The sequence below is a fragment of the Oncorhynchus keta genome, chromosome 20 (assembly GCF_023373465.1).
Source record: "Oncorhynchus keta strain PuntledgeMale-10-30-2019 chromosome 20, Oket_V2, whole genome shotgun sequence".
In the NCBI taxonomy this organism is placed as follows: Eukaryota; Metazoa; Chordata; class Actinopteri; order Salmoniformes; family Salmonidae; genus Oncorhynchus; species Oncorhynchus keta.
The window spans coordinates 22,393,892-22,409,103 of NC_068440.1; the positions used below are offsets into that span (position 1 = coordinate 22,393,892).

General features: G+C 43.4%; 1 protein-coding gene across 2 annotated transcripts in view; it reads left to right on the forward strand.

Annotated features, from left to right (window-relative positions):
• Positions 1-59: 59 nt before the first annotated feature.
• Positions 60-15,212, forward strand: part of susd5 (sushi domain containing 5) — a 38,984-nt gene continuing 23,831 nt past the window's right edge. Inside the window, exons 1-2 of one of the 2 annotated variants that reach the window (XM_052472364.1) lie at positions 60-214; positions 6,887-7,064. In XM_052472364.1, coding sequence (XP_052328324.1) covers positions 7,009-7,064 — 56 coding nt within the window. In that variant the 5' untranslated portion in view covers positions 60-214; positions 6,887-7,008. Of the gene's footprint in view, positions 215-4,620; positions 5,015-6,886; positions 7,065-15,212 lie in introns of those variants that run through there. The other variant, XM_052472363.1, reaches the window with a different exon arrangement.

The following is a 15,212-nucleotide window of genomic DNA, read 5'->3' on the forward strand; positions in this document are numbered from 1 at the left end:
ATTTGGTCAGTTTACAGATGGAAGAACAACCCGTAATTTAACTGTGTATTCTAGCAGCTGTTGCCGATCGTGGACATGGGAAGGGACCGTGGTGGTGACGTCATTTCTGCGGGAAAAGCACGCGTGGCCGAGTTGTTTTGATTGCGAGTTCTCTTCGCATCAGAGATATTCAGCCACGTAACATCAAAATATCCGCTGGTCCGTTAACGGTGAGGTATGTCGCTGAACATGTCAAACGTGCGCGGTCCGATTTTGGACCTGAAAACATTGGTATACAGGGACCCCAGAATCTGTTACCAGCGTTGATCACTGATATACTACTCCTTAATCCCTTCCGTCTAGTCTCGTTTACACAAAAACACACATTCGAGGGAATTCCATATAATTTAATACCTGACTGTATCCCATCATATGTACATGCATAGTATGCCTAATGTATTTAATCGAATGAGACGTGATGACTTTGGATGAGGAGTGTACAGCAACGGCTATTATAATTGCTATGTCAAACGGTTGAAGGTGGATGTAAGAGGGAGTTGAATATTTCATACAAAAGCATTAAACTGGGTTCTCGGCACTTGTTCCCAAAGCTTCACTAGAGGGAGCACTTACACTGCGACAAACTATTACTTTACTGTGGTCTACTTTCTAAACACTGTGACATCTTGGGCGGCCTAATAGGCAGCAGTAATTGCATTGTGTGTACACCAGTCCTTCTGCCTCGTTACAGTCACACCCTCAAACATGGAGGAGGGGTTATCACCATGGATGGACTGATAGGGACAGTGTGTGTGTGTGTGTGTGTGTGTGTGTGTGTGTGTGTGTGTGTGTGTGTGTGTGTGTGTGTGTGTGTGTGTGTGTGTGTGTGTGTGTGTGTGTGTGTGTGTGTGTGTGTGTGTGTGTGTGTGTGTGTGTGTGTGTGTGTTCACTGTTCACATATACAGGTGTATGCCCCGGTACCACCCCCACTCTCTCTGCATTTCATGATAATTAAGAATGTCTCAGTAAAAGTCAAATTAATTAACTGAATTCTTTAAATAGAACTCTTCTCCTCCAATCCTGGCCAACCTAACAGCCTGGTGTAGAATATCTTCTGGTAGCCTGAGTGTATCTTCTCATTTAGAACAAGGACCTTATATTTGATATATTTGCAAATGTGTTGGTTTTTCTTAGAGTATAAATCTAAAATTTGGAGAGAGGTATTGTGTGGCTTGTTCACACACACACACACACACACACACACACACACACACACACACACACACACACACACACACACACACACACACACACACACACACACACACACACACACACACACACACACACACACACACACACACACACACAAATACACGCATACACAAACTTGCACTGCCCAGGCTAGAGCCACACCCTGAAATCCCACATCCAATCACCAGGCCTGCTCAGGAGACCGTTACCAAGGAGACCTGTAAGGTCAGCAACTCTGCCTCAGTCTCAGACTAATATACATAGCTGTGGTATAGGAACAGTCCTGTATTGGCCCCTGGACACATGCAATATAATTCTCACCCTCCTCTGTCAGATAGCACAGGTGTGAATCATTGTCTCTCTACTCCCTGCTATTTCTCACTCATCTCATTCTCCCTCCCCCTTCTCTCCCTCCCTCTCTCTTTTTGTCAAATAACAGGTGTGAATCATTGTCTTTCTCCTCCATGCTACCTCTCACTCATCCCTCTCTTTTCCATCAAACACTTTTTTCTCCATAAATAGCCCAGGTGTGTGTCAGAGGGTCCCCTTCGGAGTGTGGTAAATCTTCTCTCCCACTCCCTCCCTATCTCCCACTTCATCTAACCTCTGACCTCAGAGAATGTCCCATGGGTGGCAAACAGAAAACATGTGAAAGGGAGATAGAACGGAAGAGAAAGATGGAGAGTAAGAGAAAAAGTGGGGAATAGCACAGAAACAGGTATCAGAGAGGACAAGAGAGAAAGGGAAGAAAGAAAGAAACTTGCATTTGACTGGAGAGACAGGAGGGAATACGTTTTAATGTAACATTTTTTACTAACCTCCTCCCTTCTCTCCACATTGTGTGAGAGAGGACGAGAAAGGATGAGAAACTGGGAGAGGGAGAGAGAGATGAATAGGTGTGATTTCTCAGGACAATGAGACATTTCAGAGAGATTTGTATTCCCTACTCCCCCACCCCTCTCTTCTCCCTCCTAGGGAGGGGCAAGATCAGTTTTCTTCAGGTGTGGAAAGAGAACAGGAGAGACCTCAGCCCCCCCTCCCCTCCTTCCCCTCCCTCCCTCCTTCCCTGCCTCTCCCTCTCCTCACAGCAGGAGAGGTAGAGAGGGAAGCCAGGTCACCCATGACACAAGTCAGTATTCAACATCCATCCATGTCTGAGGATGTCGAGAGATTAAGTGGAAACTGGCCACTAGGAGCAACAGTGAGCACTGTTACCTTCAAGTAGGTTTTGATTTTCCTAGGGAGTTGTGGACGGTGATGGGGGTTGTGGACGGTGATGGGGGTTGTGGACGGAGATGGGGGTTGTGGACGGAGATGGGGGTTGTGGACGGAGATGGGGGTTGTGGACAGGGATGGGAGTTGTGGACAGGGATAAGAGTTGTGGACAGGGATGGGATGGGAGTTGTGGACAGGGATGGGATGGGAGTTGTGGACAGGGATAAGAGTTGTGGGCGGGAATGGGAGTTTTGTACGGGGATGGGAGTTGTGAACGGGGATGGGAGTTGTGGGATGGGATGGGAGTTGTGGACAGGGATGGGAGTTGTGGACAGGGCTAAGAGTTGTGGGCGGGAATGGGAGTTTTGGACATGGCTAAGAGTTGTGGGATGGGATGGGAGTTGTGAACGGGGATGGGAGTTGTGGGATGGGATGGGAGTTGTGAACGGGGATGGGAGTTGTGGGATGGGATGGGAGTTGTGAACGGGGATGGGAGTTGTGGGATGGGATGGGAGTTGTGAACGGGGATGGGAGTTGTGGGCTGGGATGGGAGTTGTGGACAGGGATGGGATGGGAGTTGTGGACAGGGATAAGAGTTGTGGGCGGGAATGGGAGTTTTGGACGGGGATGGGAGTTATGGGCTGGGATGGGGGTTGTGGACAGGGATGGGAGTTGTGGACGAGGATGGGAGTTGTGAAAGGGGATGGTAGTTGTGGACAGGGATGGAGGATGGACATAAGCATCTGCCTCTGAAATTTCTGAGATATTTGTCTACCTTCCTCTCCCCTCTCTCTTCTCCCGCCTAGGGAGCAGTAAGATCAGTTTTATTCAGGTGTGGAGAGAGAACAGGAGAGACCTCAGCCCTCCCTCACCATCTGCCTCTGATTCCAATGGTTGCATTTTCGAATTCAGCAATCGCAAGTTTTTTGATATTTTTGTTTAAAGTCTATCCCAAACCTTAACCCTTACCTTAACCATTCAGAGTTAATGCCTAACCTTAAGCATTTGGAGTTAATGCCTGAACTTACCCTTAACCTTCAAAATGCCTGACATGTGACTGTGAGAGCTGGTGGAGAGAGACCAGAGCTATTAAAGATGCATAATTTTGACACATTTTCAATCTGGTCGAAATAACTTAATTACCAAAGATTTTACTCTAGTTGAAATAATGTAATTACAAACAGGTTGAAATCTGGTTGAATTAATGTCATTACAAACAGGTTAAAGTCTGGTTGAAATGATATCATTATCAGCCCACACCCAAACTCTTCACTGGGGAATACAACCCCATCTCATATCAAACCCCTATTCACAGCACTCTGTATGGCTGAGAGGAGGCATTTTGTTTGGCTCAGGGTGTTTGATTCTAGGTACTTCTTAAACTTGACAAGTATCTGTGCTTGTATGGGACTGTGTGTGTGTGTGTGTGTGTGTGTGTGTGTGTGTGTGTGTGTGTGTGTGTGTGTGTGTGTGTGTGTGTGTGTGTGTGTGTGTGTGTGTGTGTGTGTGTGTGTGTGTGTGTGTGTGTGTGTGTGTGTGTGTGTGTGTGTTTGTTGTCTCCATGCCCACCCAGACCATGACAATGCTCTGGGAGCAGGGTCCTGGTCTCTCAGGGAAATGGCTGTCCATCTTTATCTCGCAGTAAAAGTGGACACACACACACACACACAGCTCTGGGCCTAGAGCTGGGACCTCAATTATAACAGGCCAGAGTGCCAGAGGATATCAGTGGTGGAAAATAACATGGCGATGTCAGTGTCATGGTTACTATTTCCCCACAACATAACATAACGGTGTAGGCATACTGCAGCTACTTCTTCAAGTTGTAGATATAAAACGTGTAAATATAAAGACAAGTATGCCTATATGCTAACATATAGAAACAGTTAGGCTATCGGGTGAGCGTTAAATAACGGTTTTCCTAAGGATGTGGGGACAAAAACATGCACACTTTTGGGCATGAGTGTTTGAGGATGGAATCATTGAAAAAATATGCCAAATAGCCTTGCGACACGCACACCAGACACCCCCCTCTGAGAAACGTTTTCTCCTCCTCCTCCCTCTCTCTCTCTATTCGTGCGTAAAGACGCACAGCCGGCTTGCTTGACCGTTGCTGTTGCTCAAACCTTGACCGTTGCTGTTGCTCAGTTCGCGCCACTGCCCATCCTTCAGGTTGGGAGCCGTGACGTATTTACTGACAGGGACACGCGAGTTTTCGCGCCGGTGCTCTATTTGCTCGCGAAGGCACTATTTGGGGAGATAAACCGAACCAACCGTCCCGTTCCTTTCCGTTTTACCGTTTTGCGTCAACAAGTTCACCTCCAGACTCTTAGTCTGTGTCTGTCACCGGGAGGGAAATAACGGGACCGCTGCTCTCTCCTGCTTCACAAACTCACCAAATGAGATTTATTTCCATGAAACTCTTGATTTTTTTTAAAAACCGGTGAAAACCCGAATCGGAGCACGCAGAGAATGATGGCACGCCGCATTGACCGAAATCTGGTTTCTTTGTCCATGTTTGGATACTTGGTTTGGCAAACGGTGGTTTCTGTCGTTCACGCTGACGGTAAGTTTTTCTACATACGTTGTGACACCCTGTCCTATTGTAACGGTGTCGGGTGGTTACCTGTGGCGCCGAGCTGTCAACATCTGGGGTCTTGCGCACAACTGGACAGCAAAGAGGGAGTGGAACCTTTACCTGGGACTTTGAAGGACAAACTTTTCAACCAACATTCAGAAACATATACTACTATTCCAACCTGGTTTTCAAAGTAAAACTGGGGCATGCAATTGAACAGCCCCGCTACCAAAAGCGTGTGGTAGCCTGTTGCGCATGAACGCTACTTTGATTAACCTTTGTGAACAGGATTCTGACTTGGTGTTGGGCTGGCAGTCAGTTTCTTTCTCTCTCTCTCTCTCTCTCTCTCTCTCTCTCTCTCTCTCTCTCTCTCTCTCTCTCTCTCTCTCTCTCTCTCTCTCTCTCTCTTTCTCTACAGTGAAATATGAAGGATTTGTGTGTCTATTTGCACTCGCTCATACAGACACAGCTTTCTTTGGCCTTATGAATTCTAAAAGATGAAATGTAATGATGTAAAGATGTAAAGATTTCTCTATGAAATGAAAAAAGCTCAATATATTTTAGTTGTAAAGTTTACTTGATATGTTTTGTGTGTCATGCCAAAGTAGCCCTATTTATTTAATTCTGACATTTCTTTGAAATCTGAACATGGACAGCCTAACTGTCATAATGAAGCTGTTGATGATGATGATTGATGATGGTCTGTATAGGGATAGTCACTGCAGGGTGTGTATATCGAATCCTCCTTCTATTGTCCATAATGTCACTAGGGGGCACTAATCCTAATATGCTGCTGATATAGTACAGTATGATCCAAGATCAGCCCTGCTGTTTGCCTCCCAATAGAATGGAATCAGATAAGCTGATCCTGAATCTGTACTGTAGTTATGATCACTCTTTACTTTGGAGAGATCTTGATGGGGGAAGAAAATGAATCAAAGTTACTTTACAATATTACTTTGTGTGGAAAGTAACATGTTATATGTAAGCAATAAGACCTGAGGTGGTGTGGTATTTGGCCAGTATACCACGGCTTAGGGCTGTTTTATGTATGACGTAACACGGAGTGCCTGGACATATATCACAAACCCCAGAGGTGCCTTATTGCTATTTTAAACTAGTTACCAACGTAATTAGAGCAGAAAAATGCATGTTTTGTCATACCCGTGGTATACGGTCTGATATACCGCAGCTGTCAGCCAATCAGCATTCAGGGCGAGAACCACCCAGTTTATAACACTAGTTATATTGCTTTGTGTTACTTTCATGGGAAGAAAAAAAAATATGTCGGAAGGAGCAATGCTAGCCTGTGTGCTCTAACGAAGATAGTCTACTTACTAACTCAGGTTTGATCACTAGTTTCTCCTTTCATCTGTGGCGATGCTTTCCTGTGCTAGTCTACAAGTGCTACGCTATCACATGGGCTGCTTAATTAGTTATGTATACTGTAATCTTACAGATTTCCTATCTTTTCATTCAAAATCTTTTTCTCAAGCAGCCAGTTATAGACCACACTTCCACAGACCCATAGAGATGTATAGAAGGCACACTTGCCACTAAACAGGAAAGCCCTCTATGGGCTATTCTATCACAGAATCTATCAATGGCAAAGATCAGAGGTGTGGCTTCTATACATTTCTATAGACTAAATTACGAAACAATTAGGGATTGGATCATGGAAACACATGCCTGGTAGAGATATGATTCTGAAATATAATGAGCACGTTACTTTACAAGTCATCTGATTATGTAACAGTTGCCGTTACCTTCTACAGTGATTAACAGTCCATAAATGACCTTTAAAGACAGTGTTACCAAGGTATCTGCTGTGTTCCTGTTGTAAAGGTGTTCTTTCCCCAGGTCGTGTGTTCCTATTGGACCAGAGAAACACGTCTGACTCCGGGGGATTGGCTGAGGCGGAACATGCATGTGCTTCCCATGATGCCCGGCTGGCGTCAGCCGAGGAGCTGCGTCACGCCGTAATGGAGTGTTCCTTCTCTCCCTGCACACGAGGATGGCTGGACGGGGGCAGCGTGGGGTAAGACACACACACACTGACATGTTTTAGGTGGGTCTGGGTGTGGCCTGTATCCGGACTGTCAGGCTGTGTTAGATATGTATGTGTGCTGCGTGTTGGGCTAAACAGTTGTGTGTGTGAAACAAGACACACGTTTAGAGAAGAAAAAGCGACAGAGGAGAAAGATTCAGGGGAAAGAAGGAGAGAGAAGGAGGGAGGGCAGAGAAAGCCTCCTCTGTTCTTCTCTAGAGGGGGAGGGAATTCTGAGCCAGGGTGTCATGCTGACAGCCACCTCCATTTACACATTTATCTCCACAGCAACATGACACACAGCTCCCAGAGAGAGGGAGAGAGGGAGAGAGGGAGAGACATCTACAGAGAGAGTGACGTCTAGAGAGAGAGAGAAAGACGTCTCTAGACGTCTCTAGAGAGAGAGAGAGAAAGACGTCTCTAGACGTCTCTAGAGAGAGAGAGAGAAAGACGTCTCTAGACGTCTCTAGAGAGAGAGAGAGAAAGACGTCTCTCTCTCTTTCTCTCCCTAGATCAACAAAAGTGAAATAAACAATACAAAATTAACAGTAAACATTACACTCACAAAAGTTCCAAAAGAATAAAGACATTCAAATGTCATATTATGTCTCTATACAGGGTTTTAATTATGTGCAAAAAGTACAAAAGGGAAAATAAATAAACATAAATATAGGTTGTATTTACAATGGTGTTTGTTCTTCACTGGTTGCCCTTTTCTTGTGACAACAGGTCACAAATATTGCTGCTGGGTTGGATTTGATTTCAAATTCTTTGTGGGTCTGTGTAATCTGAGGGAAATATGTGTCTCTAATATGGTCATACATTTGGCAGGAGGTTAGGAAGTGCAGCTCAGTTTCCACCTCATTTTGTGGGCAATGTGCACATAGCCTGTCTTCTCTTGAGAGCCAGGTCTGCATTCGGTGGCCTTTCTCAATAGCAAGGCTATGCTCACTGAGTCTGTACATAGTCAAAGCTTTCCTTCATTTTGGTTCAGTCACAGTGGTCAGGTATTCTGTCACTGTGTTCTCTGTTTAGCATCAAATAGCATTCTAGTTTGCTCAGTTTTTTTGTCAATTCTTTCCAATGTGTCAAGTAATTCTCTTTTTGTTTTCTCATGATTTTGTTGGGTCTAATTCTCTCTCTCTCTTTCTATCTCTCTGCTTTGACCAGTTCACACCCTCTTCCTAAGTTTCACAGCTTATCAATCATCTATCACTCATCTATATCTCTCTACATCTTTATGTGGATTCATCTCCTATTCCTCCTCTCCATCTCTCTCTCATCCCTCTCTCCCCCTGAGTGAACTGACTGTTATCCACCACTTTCCTCACTAACACACCAATACGGAGCTTTACACCAGACTAAATACTTGGATATAGACTATGGACTAAGGTGTTATCAACAGAGCTAGGCAGGTAGGAAACAATTTGATGCATTTTCTTTATATCAGAAAGGGAAACACCCTGTCTTGAGAGACTGATTCAAGTGTGTGTTTGTGTGTGAGTGCCAGACAGATATTGTGTGATGTCATATATCCAACCAGTTCTAGTGTACAATACAGGCTATCATGTAATGGAGCCTACCACTCAGATGTATGGACTGTATGTATGGACGAGATGTATGGACTGTATGCATGGACTAGGTGTATGGACTAGATGTATAGATTAGATGTATGGACTGTACGTATGGACTAAATTTATAGACTGTATGTATGGACTAGATGTATAGACTAGATGTATAGACTAGATGTATGGACTAGATGTATGGACTAGATGTATGAACTGTATGTACGGACTAGATGTATGGACTGTATGTATGGACTAGATGTATGGACCGTACGTATGGACTAGATGTATAGATTGTATGTATGGACTAGATGTATGGACTGTATATATGGACTAGATGTATGGACTAGATGTATGGACTGTATGTATGGACTAGATGTATGGACAAGGTGTATGGACTAGATGTATGAACTAGATGTATGGACCAGATGTATGGACTATAATAATAATAATATATGCCATTTAGCAGACGCTTTTATCCAAAGCGACTTACAGTCATGTGTGCATACATTCTACGTATGGGTGGTCCCGGGGATCGAACCCACTACCCTGGCGTTACAAGCGCCATGCTCTACCAACTGAGCTATAGACTGTATGTACTAGTTGTATGGAACAGATGTATGGACTAGATGCATGGACTAGATGTATGGACTAGATGTATAGACTGTATGTACTAGATGTATGGACTAGATGTATGGACCGTACGTATGGACCGTATCTATGGACTAGATGTATGGACTAAATTTATGGACTGTATGGACTAGATTATGGATTGTATGTATGGACTGTATGTATGGACTGTATGAATGGAATAGGTGTATGGACTGTACGTATGGACTAGATGTATGTATGGTCTAGATGTATGGACTCTACGTATGGACTAGATGTATAGACTGTATGTATGGACTGTATGCATGGACTAGATGTATGGACTGTATGTATGGACTAGATGTATGGACTGTATGTATGGACTAGATGTATGGACTGTATGTATGGACTAGATGTATGGTCTAGATGTATGGACTCTACGTATGGACTAGATGTATAGACTGTATGTATGGACTGTATGTATGGACTAGATGTATGGACTGAATTTATGGACTAGGTGTATGGACTAGGTGTATGGGCTGTATGTATGGACTAGATGTATGGACTAGGTGTATGGACTAGATTATGGATTGTATGTATGGACTAGATGTATGGACTGAATTTATGGACTAGGTGTATGGACTCTACGTATGGACTAGATGTATAGACTGTATGTATGGACTAGGTGTATGGACTAGATGTATGGAGTAGGTGTATCGACTGTACGTATGGACTAGATGTATGGACTGTATGTATGGACTAGATGTATGGACCGTATGTATGGATTAGATTATGGATTGTATATATGGACTAGATGTATGGACTGTATGTATGGACAACATGTATGGACTATGTATGGACTAGATGTATGGACTGTATGTATGAACTAGGTGTATGGACTAGATGTATGTGTAACAGTATACTTTTAAACCGTCCCCTCGCCCATACCCGGGCGCGAACCAGGGACATTCTGCACACAACGACAACAGTCACCCTCGAAGCATCGTTACCCATCGCTCCACAAAAGCCGCGGCCCTTGCAGAGCAAGGGGAACTACTACTTCAAGGTCTCAGAGCAAGTGACGTAACCGATTGAAACGCTATTTAGCGCACACCGCTGACTAAGCTAGCCGTTTCACATCCGTTACATATGGACAAGATGTATAGACTAGGTGTATGGACTGTATGTATGGACTGCATGTATGGACTCGATGTATGGACTGTATTTATGGACTGTATCTATGGATTGTATGTATGGACTAGATGTATGGACTGCATGTATGGACTAGATGTATGGACTGTATGTATGGACTAGATTATGGATTGTATGGACTGTATCTATGGACTGTATGTATGGACTAGATGTATGGACTAGATTATGGATTGTATGGACTGTATCTATGGACTGTATGTATGGACTAGATGTATGGACTGTATCTATGGACTGTATGTATGGACTAGATGTATGGACTAGGTGTATGGACCGTATATATGGACCAGATGTATGGACTGTATGTATGGACTAGATGTATGGACTTGATGTACGGACTAGATGTACGGACTAGATGTACGGACTGTATGTACGGACTAGATGTATGCACTAGATGTATGGACTAGATTTATGGATTAGATGTATGGACTGTATGTATGGACTAGATGTATCCACTGTATGTATGGACTAGATGTATCCACTGTATGTATGGACTAGATGTATGGACTGTATGTATGGACTAGATGTATCCACTGTATGTCTGGACTAGATGTATCCACTGTATGTCTGGACTAGATGTATGGACTGTATGTATGGACTAGATGTATCCACTGTATGTATGGACTAGATGTATGGGCTGTATGTATGGACTAGATGTATCCACTGTATGTATGGACTAGATGTATCCACTGTATGTATGGACTAGATGTATGGGCTGTATGTATGGACTAGATGTATCCACTGTATGTATGGACTAGATGTATGGGCTGTATGTATGGACTAGATGTATGGACTGTATGTATGGACTAGATGTATCCACTGTATGTATGGACTAGATTTATGGATTAGATGTATGGACTGTATGTATGGACTAGATGTATCCACTGTATGTATGGACTAGATGTATCCACTGTATGTATGGACTAGATGTATCCACTGTATGTATGGACTAGATTTATGGATTAGATGTATGGACTGTATGTATGGACTAGATGTATCCACTGTATGTATGGACTAGATGTATCCACTGTATGTATGGACTAGATGTATGGACTGTATGTCTGGACTAGATGTATCCACTGTATGTATGGACTAGATGTATCCACTGTATGTATGGACTAGATGTATCCACTGTATGTATGGACTAGATGTATCCACTGTATGTATGGACTAGATGTATGGACTGTATGTCTGGACTAGATGTATCCACTGTATGTATGGACTAGATGTATCCACTGTATGTATGGACTAGATGTATCCACTGTATGTATGGACTAGATGTATGGACTGTATGTCTGGACTAGATGTATCCACTGTATGTATGGACTAGATGTATCCACTGTATGTATGGACTAGATGTATCCACTGTATGTATGGACTACCAGATGTATCCACTGTATGTCTGGACTAGATGTATGGGCTGTATGTCTGGACTAGATGTATCCACTGTATGTATGGACTAGATGCATCCACTGTATGTATGGACTAGATGTATGGACTGTATGTCTGGACTAGATGTATCCACTGTATGTATGGACTAGATGTATCCACTGTATGTATGGACTAGATGTATCCACTGTATGTATGGACTAGATGTATCCACTGTATGTATGGACTAGATGTATGGGCTGTATGTATGGACTAGATGTATCCACTGTATGTCTGGACTAGATGTATCCACTGTATGTATGGACTAGATGTATGGACTGTATGTCTGGACTAGATGTATCCACTGTATGTCTGGACTAGATGTATCCACTGTATGTATGGACTAGATTTATGGATTAGATGTATGGACTGTATGTATGGACTAGATGTATCCACTGTATGTATGGACTAGATGTATCCACTGTATGTATGGACTAGATGTATGGACTGTATGTCTGGACTAGATGTATCCACTGTATGTATGGACTAGATGTATCCACTGTATGTATGGACTAGATGTATCCACTGTATGTATGGACTAGATGTATCCACTGTATGTATGGACTAGATGTATGGACTGTATGTCTGGACTAGATGTATCCACTGTATGTATGGACTAGATGTATCCACTGTATGTATGGACTAGATGTATCCACTGTATGTATGGACTAGATGTATCCACTGTATGTATGGACTAGATGTATCCACTGTATGTATGGACTAGATGTATCCACTGTATGTATGGACTAGATGTATGGACTGTATGTCTGGACTAGATGTATCCACTGTATGTATGGACTAGATGTATCCACTGTATGTATGGACTAGATGTATCCACTGTATGTATGGACTAGATGTATGGACTGTATGTCTGGACTAGATGTATCCACTGTATGTATGGACTAGATGTATCCACTGTATGTATGGACTAGATGTATCCACTGTATGTATGGACTAGATGTATCCACTGTATGTCTGGACTAGATGTATGGGCTGTATGTCTGGACTAGATGTATCCACTGTATGTATGGACTAGATGCATCCACTGTATGTATGGACTAGATGTATGGACTGTATGTCTGGACTAGATGTATCCACTGTATGTATGGACTAGATGTATCCACTGTATGTATGGACTAGATGTATCCACTGTATGTATGGACTAGATGTATCCACTGTATGTATGGACTAGATGTATGGGCTGTATGTATGGACTAGATGTATCCACTGTATGTCTGGACTAGATGTATCCACTGTATGTCTGGACTAGATGTATCCACTGTATGTCTGGACTAGATGTATCCACTGTATGTATGGACTAGATGTATCCACTGTATGTCTGGACTAGATGTATGGGCTGTATGTATGGACTAGATGTATCCACTGTATGTCTGGACTAGATGTATGGGCTGTATGTATGGACTAGATGTATCCACTGTATGTATGGACTAGATGTATCCACTGTATGTCTGGACTAGATGTATCCACTGTATGTCTGGACTAGATGTATCCACTGTATGTATGGACTAGATGTATCCACTGTATGTATGGACTAGATGTATGGACTGTATGTCTGGACTAGATGTATCCACTGTATGTATGGACTAGATGTATCCACTGTATGTATGGACTAGATGTATCCACTGTATGTATGGACTAGATGTATCCACTGTATGTCTGGACTAGATGTATGGGCTGTATGTCTGGACTAGATGTATCCACTGTATGTATGGACTAGATGTATCCACTGTATGTATGGACTAGATGTATCCACTGTATGTCTGGACTAGATGTATGGGCTGTATGTATGGACTAGATGTATCCACTGTATGTATGGACTAGATGTATCCACTGTATGTATGGACTAGATGTATCCACTGTATGTCTGGACTAGATGTATCCACTGTATGTATGGACTAGATGTATCCACTGTATGTCTGGACTAGATGTATGGGCTGTATGTATGGACTAGATGTATCCACTGTATGTATGGACTAGATGTATCCACTGTATGTATGGACTAGATGTATCCACTGTATGTCTTCCGGGTTAAGGAGGGATTGGCTGGTAGGGATATCCTTGTCTCATCGCGCACCAGCGACTCCTGTGGCGGGCCGGGCGCAGTGCACGCTAACCAAGGTTGCCAGATGCACGGTGTTTCCTCCGACACATTGGTGCGGCTGGCTTCCGGGTTGGATGCGCGCTGTGTTAAGAAGCAGTGCGGCTTGGTTCGGTTCTGTATCGGAGGACGCATGACTTGTTGCGATGAGACAAGATAGTAGCTACTAACAATTGGATACCACGAAATTGGGGAGAAAAAAAGGGGGTAAAATTCAAAGAAATTAAATCAAATTAAAAATTAAATAAAAACCTTTTTATTGTAAACTGTTTAAATCACTTAAACGACATGTACAGTACGTTAGCTTTTAGAACTTAAACCCCCTGTTTACCTCAGTTTACTCAGTTCAGAAGGTTTTTCACAACAGAGTGACACACGTTGTGTGTGTCGTGAGTCATCATCAACAGGAAGGTGTCAGAATCAGGAGGTAGACCTCACCTTCCTTTACCTCATTCCTTACACACACACACACACACACACACACACACACACACACACACACACACACACACACACACACACACACACACACACACACACACACACACACACACACACACACACACACACACACACACACACACACACACACGTTATTCGATAAGCCCCTAGTCAACTCTTAATTTCAGAGTGTTGTCCGTTCTACGAATTGTGTTCCTGTGGCATTAAGACCCTCTGCTATAGTTACATAATCTACTGACTACACCTAAGGGTAACAACACACACACACACACACAAACACACACACTTACCTTTGCACCTCCTTCCCACCTGTCACTCACACATCTGGCTGCCACGGTGACCAAACAAAACACAGAGACAAATTTAGACTGCACACACACATTAACAGTGAAGCACACACACAATCCTGCAGCTCTTTCCAGTAATGTTATGTAATTTAAGGTGAAGGTGGCTGGTGAAGGACTGTAGACACAGCAACAGGGGACACAGACTCCCACAGATTCACAAAACACGCACAGCCTTGCGTCTTGTCTTTTCGCAGACCCTGTTGGGTTTAGTCTGAAAACAGTCTCTCAGTGTTTTCTGTCTGTCTGACTGGGTGTTTCTCTTTTGGGTCATTTGTCCTTATAAGCTGATAGAGAGACCAAAGTAAGATGGTAGTACAGTATGAGTCAGACACACACACACACACACACACACACACACACACACACACACACACACACACACACATAGAATTACAGCACTGGATTGTTGGATTGTTGTGTA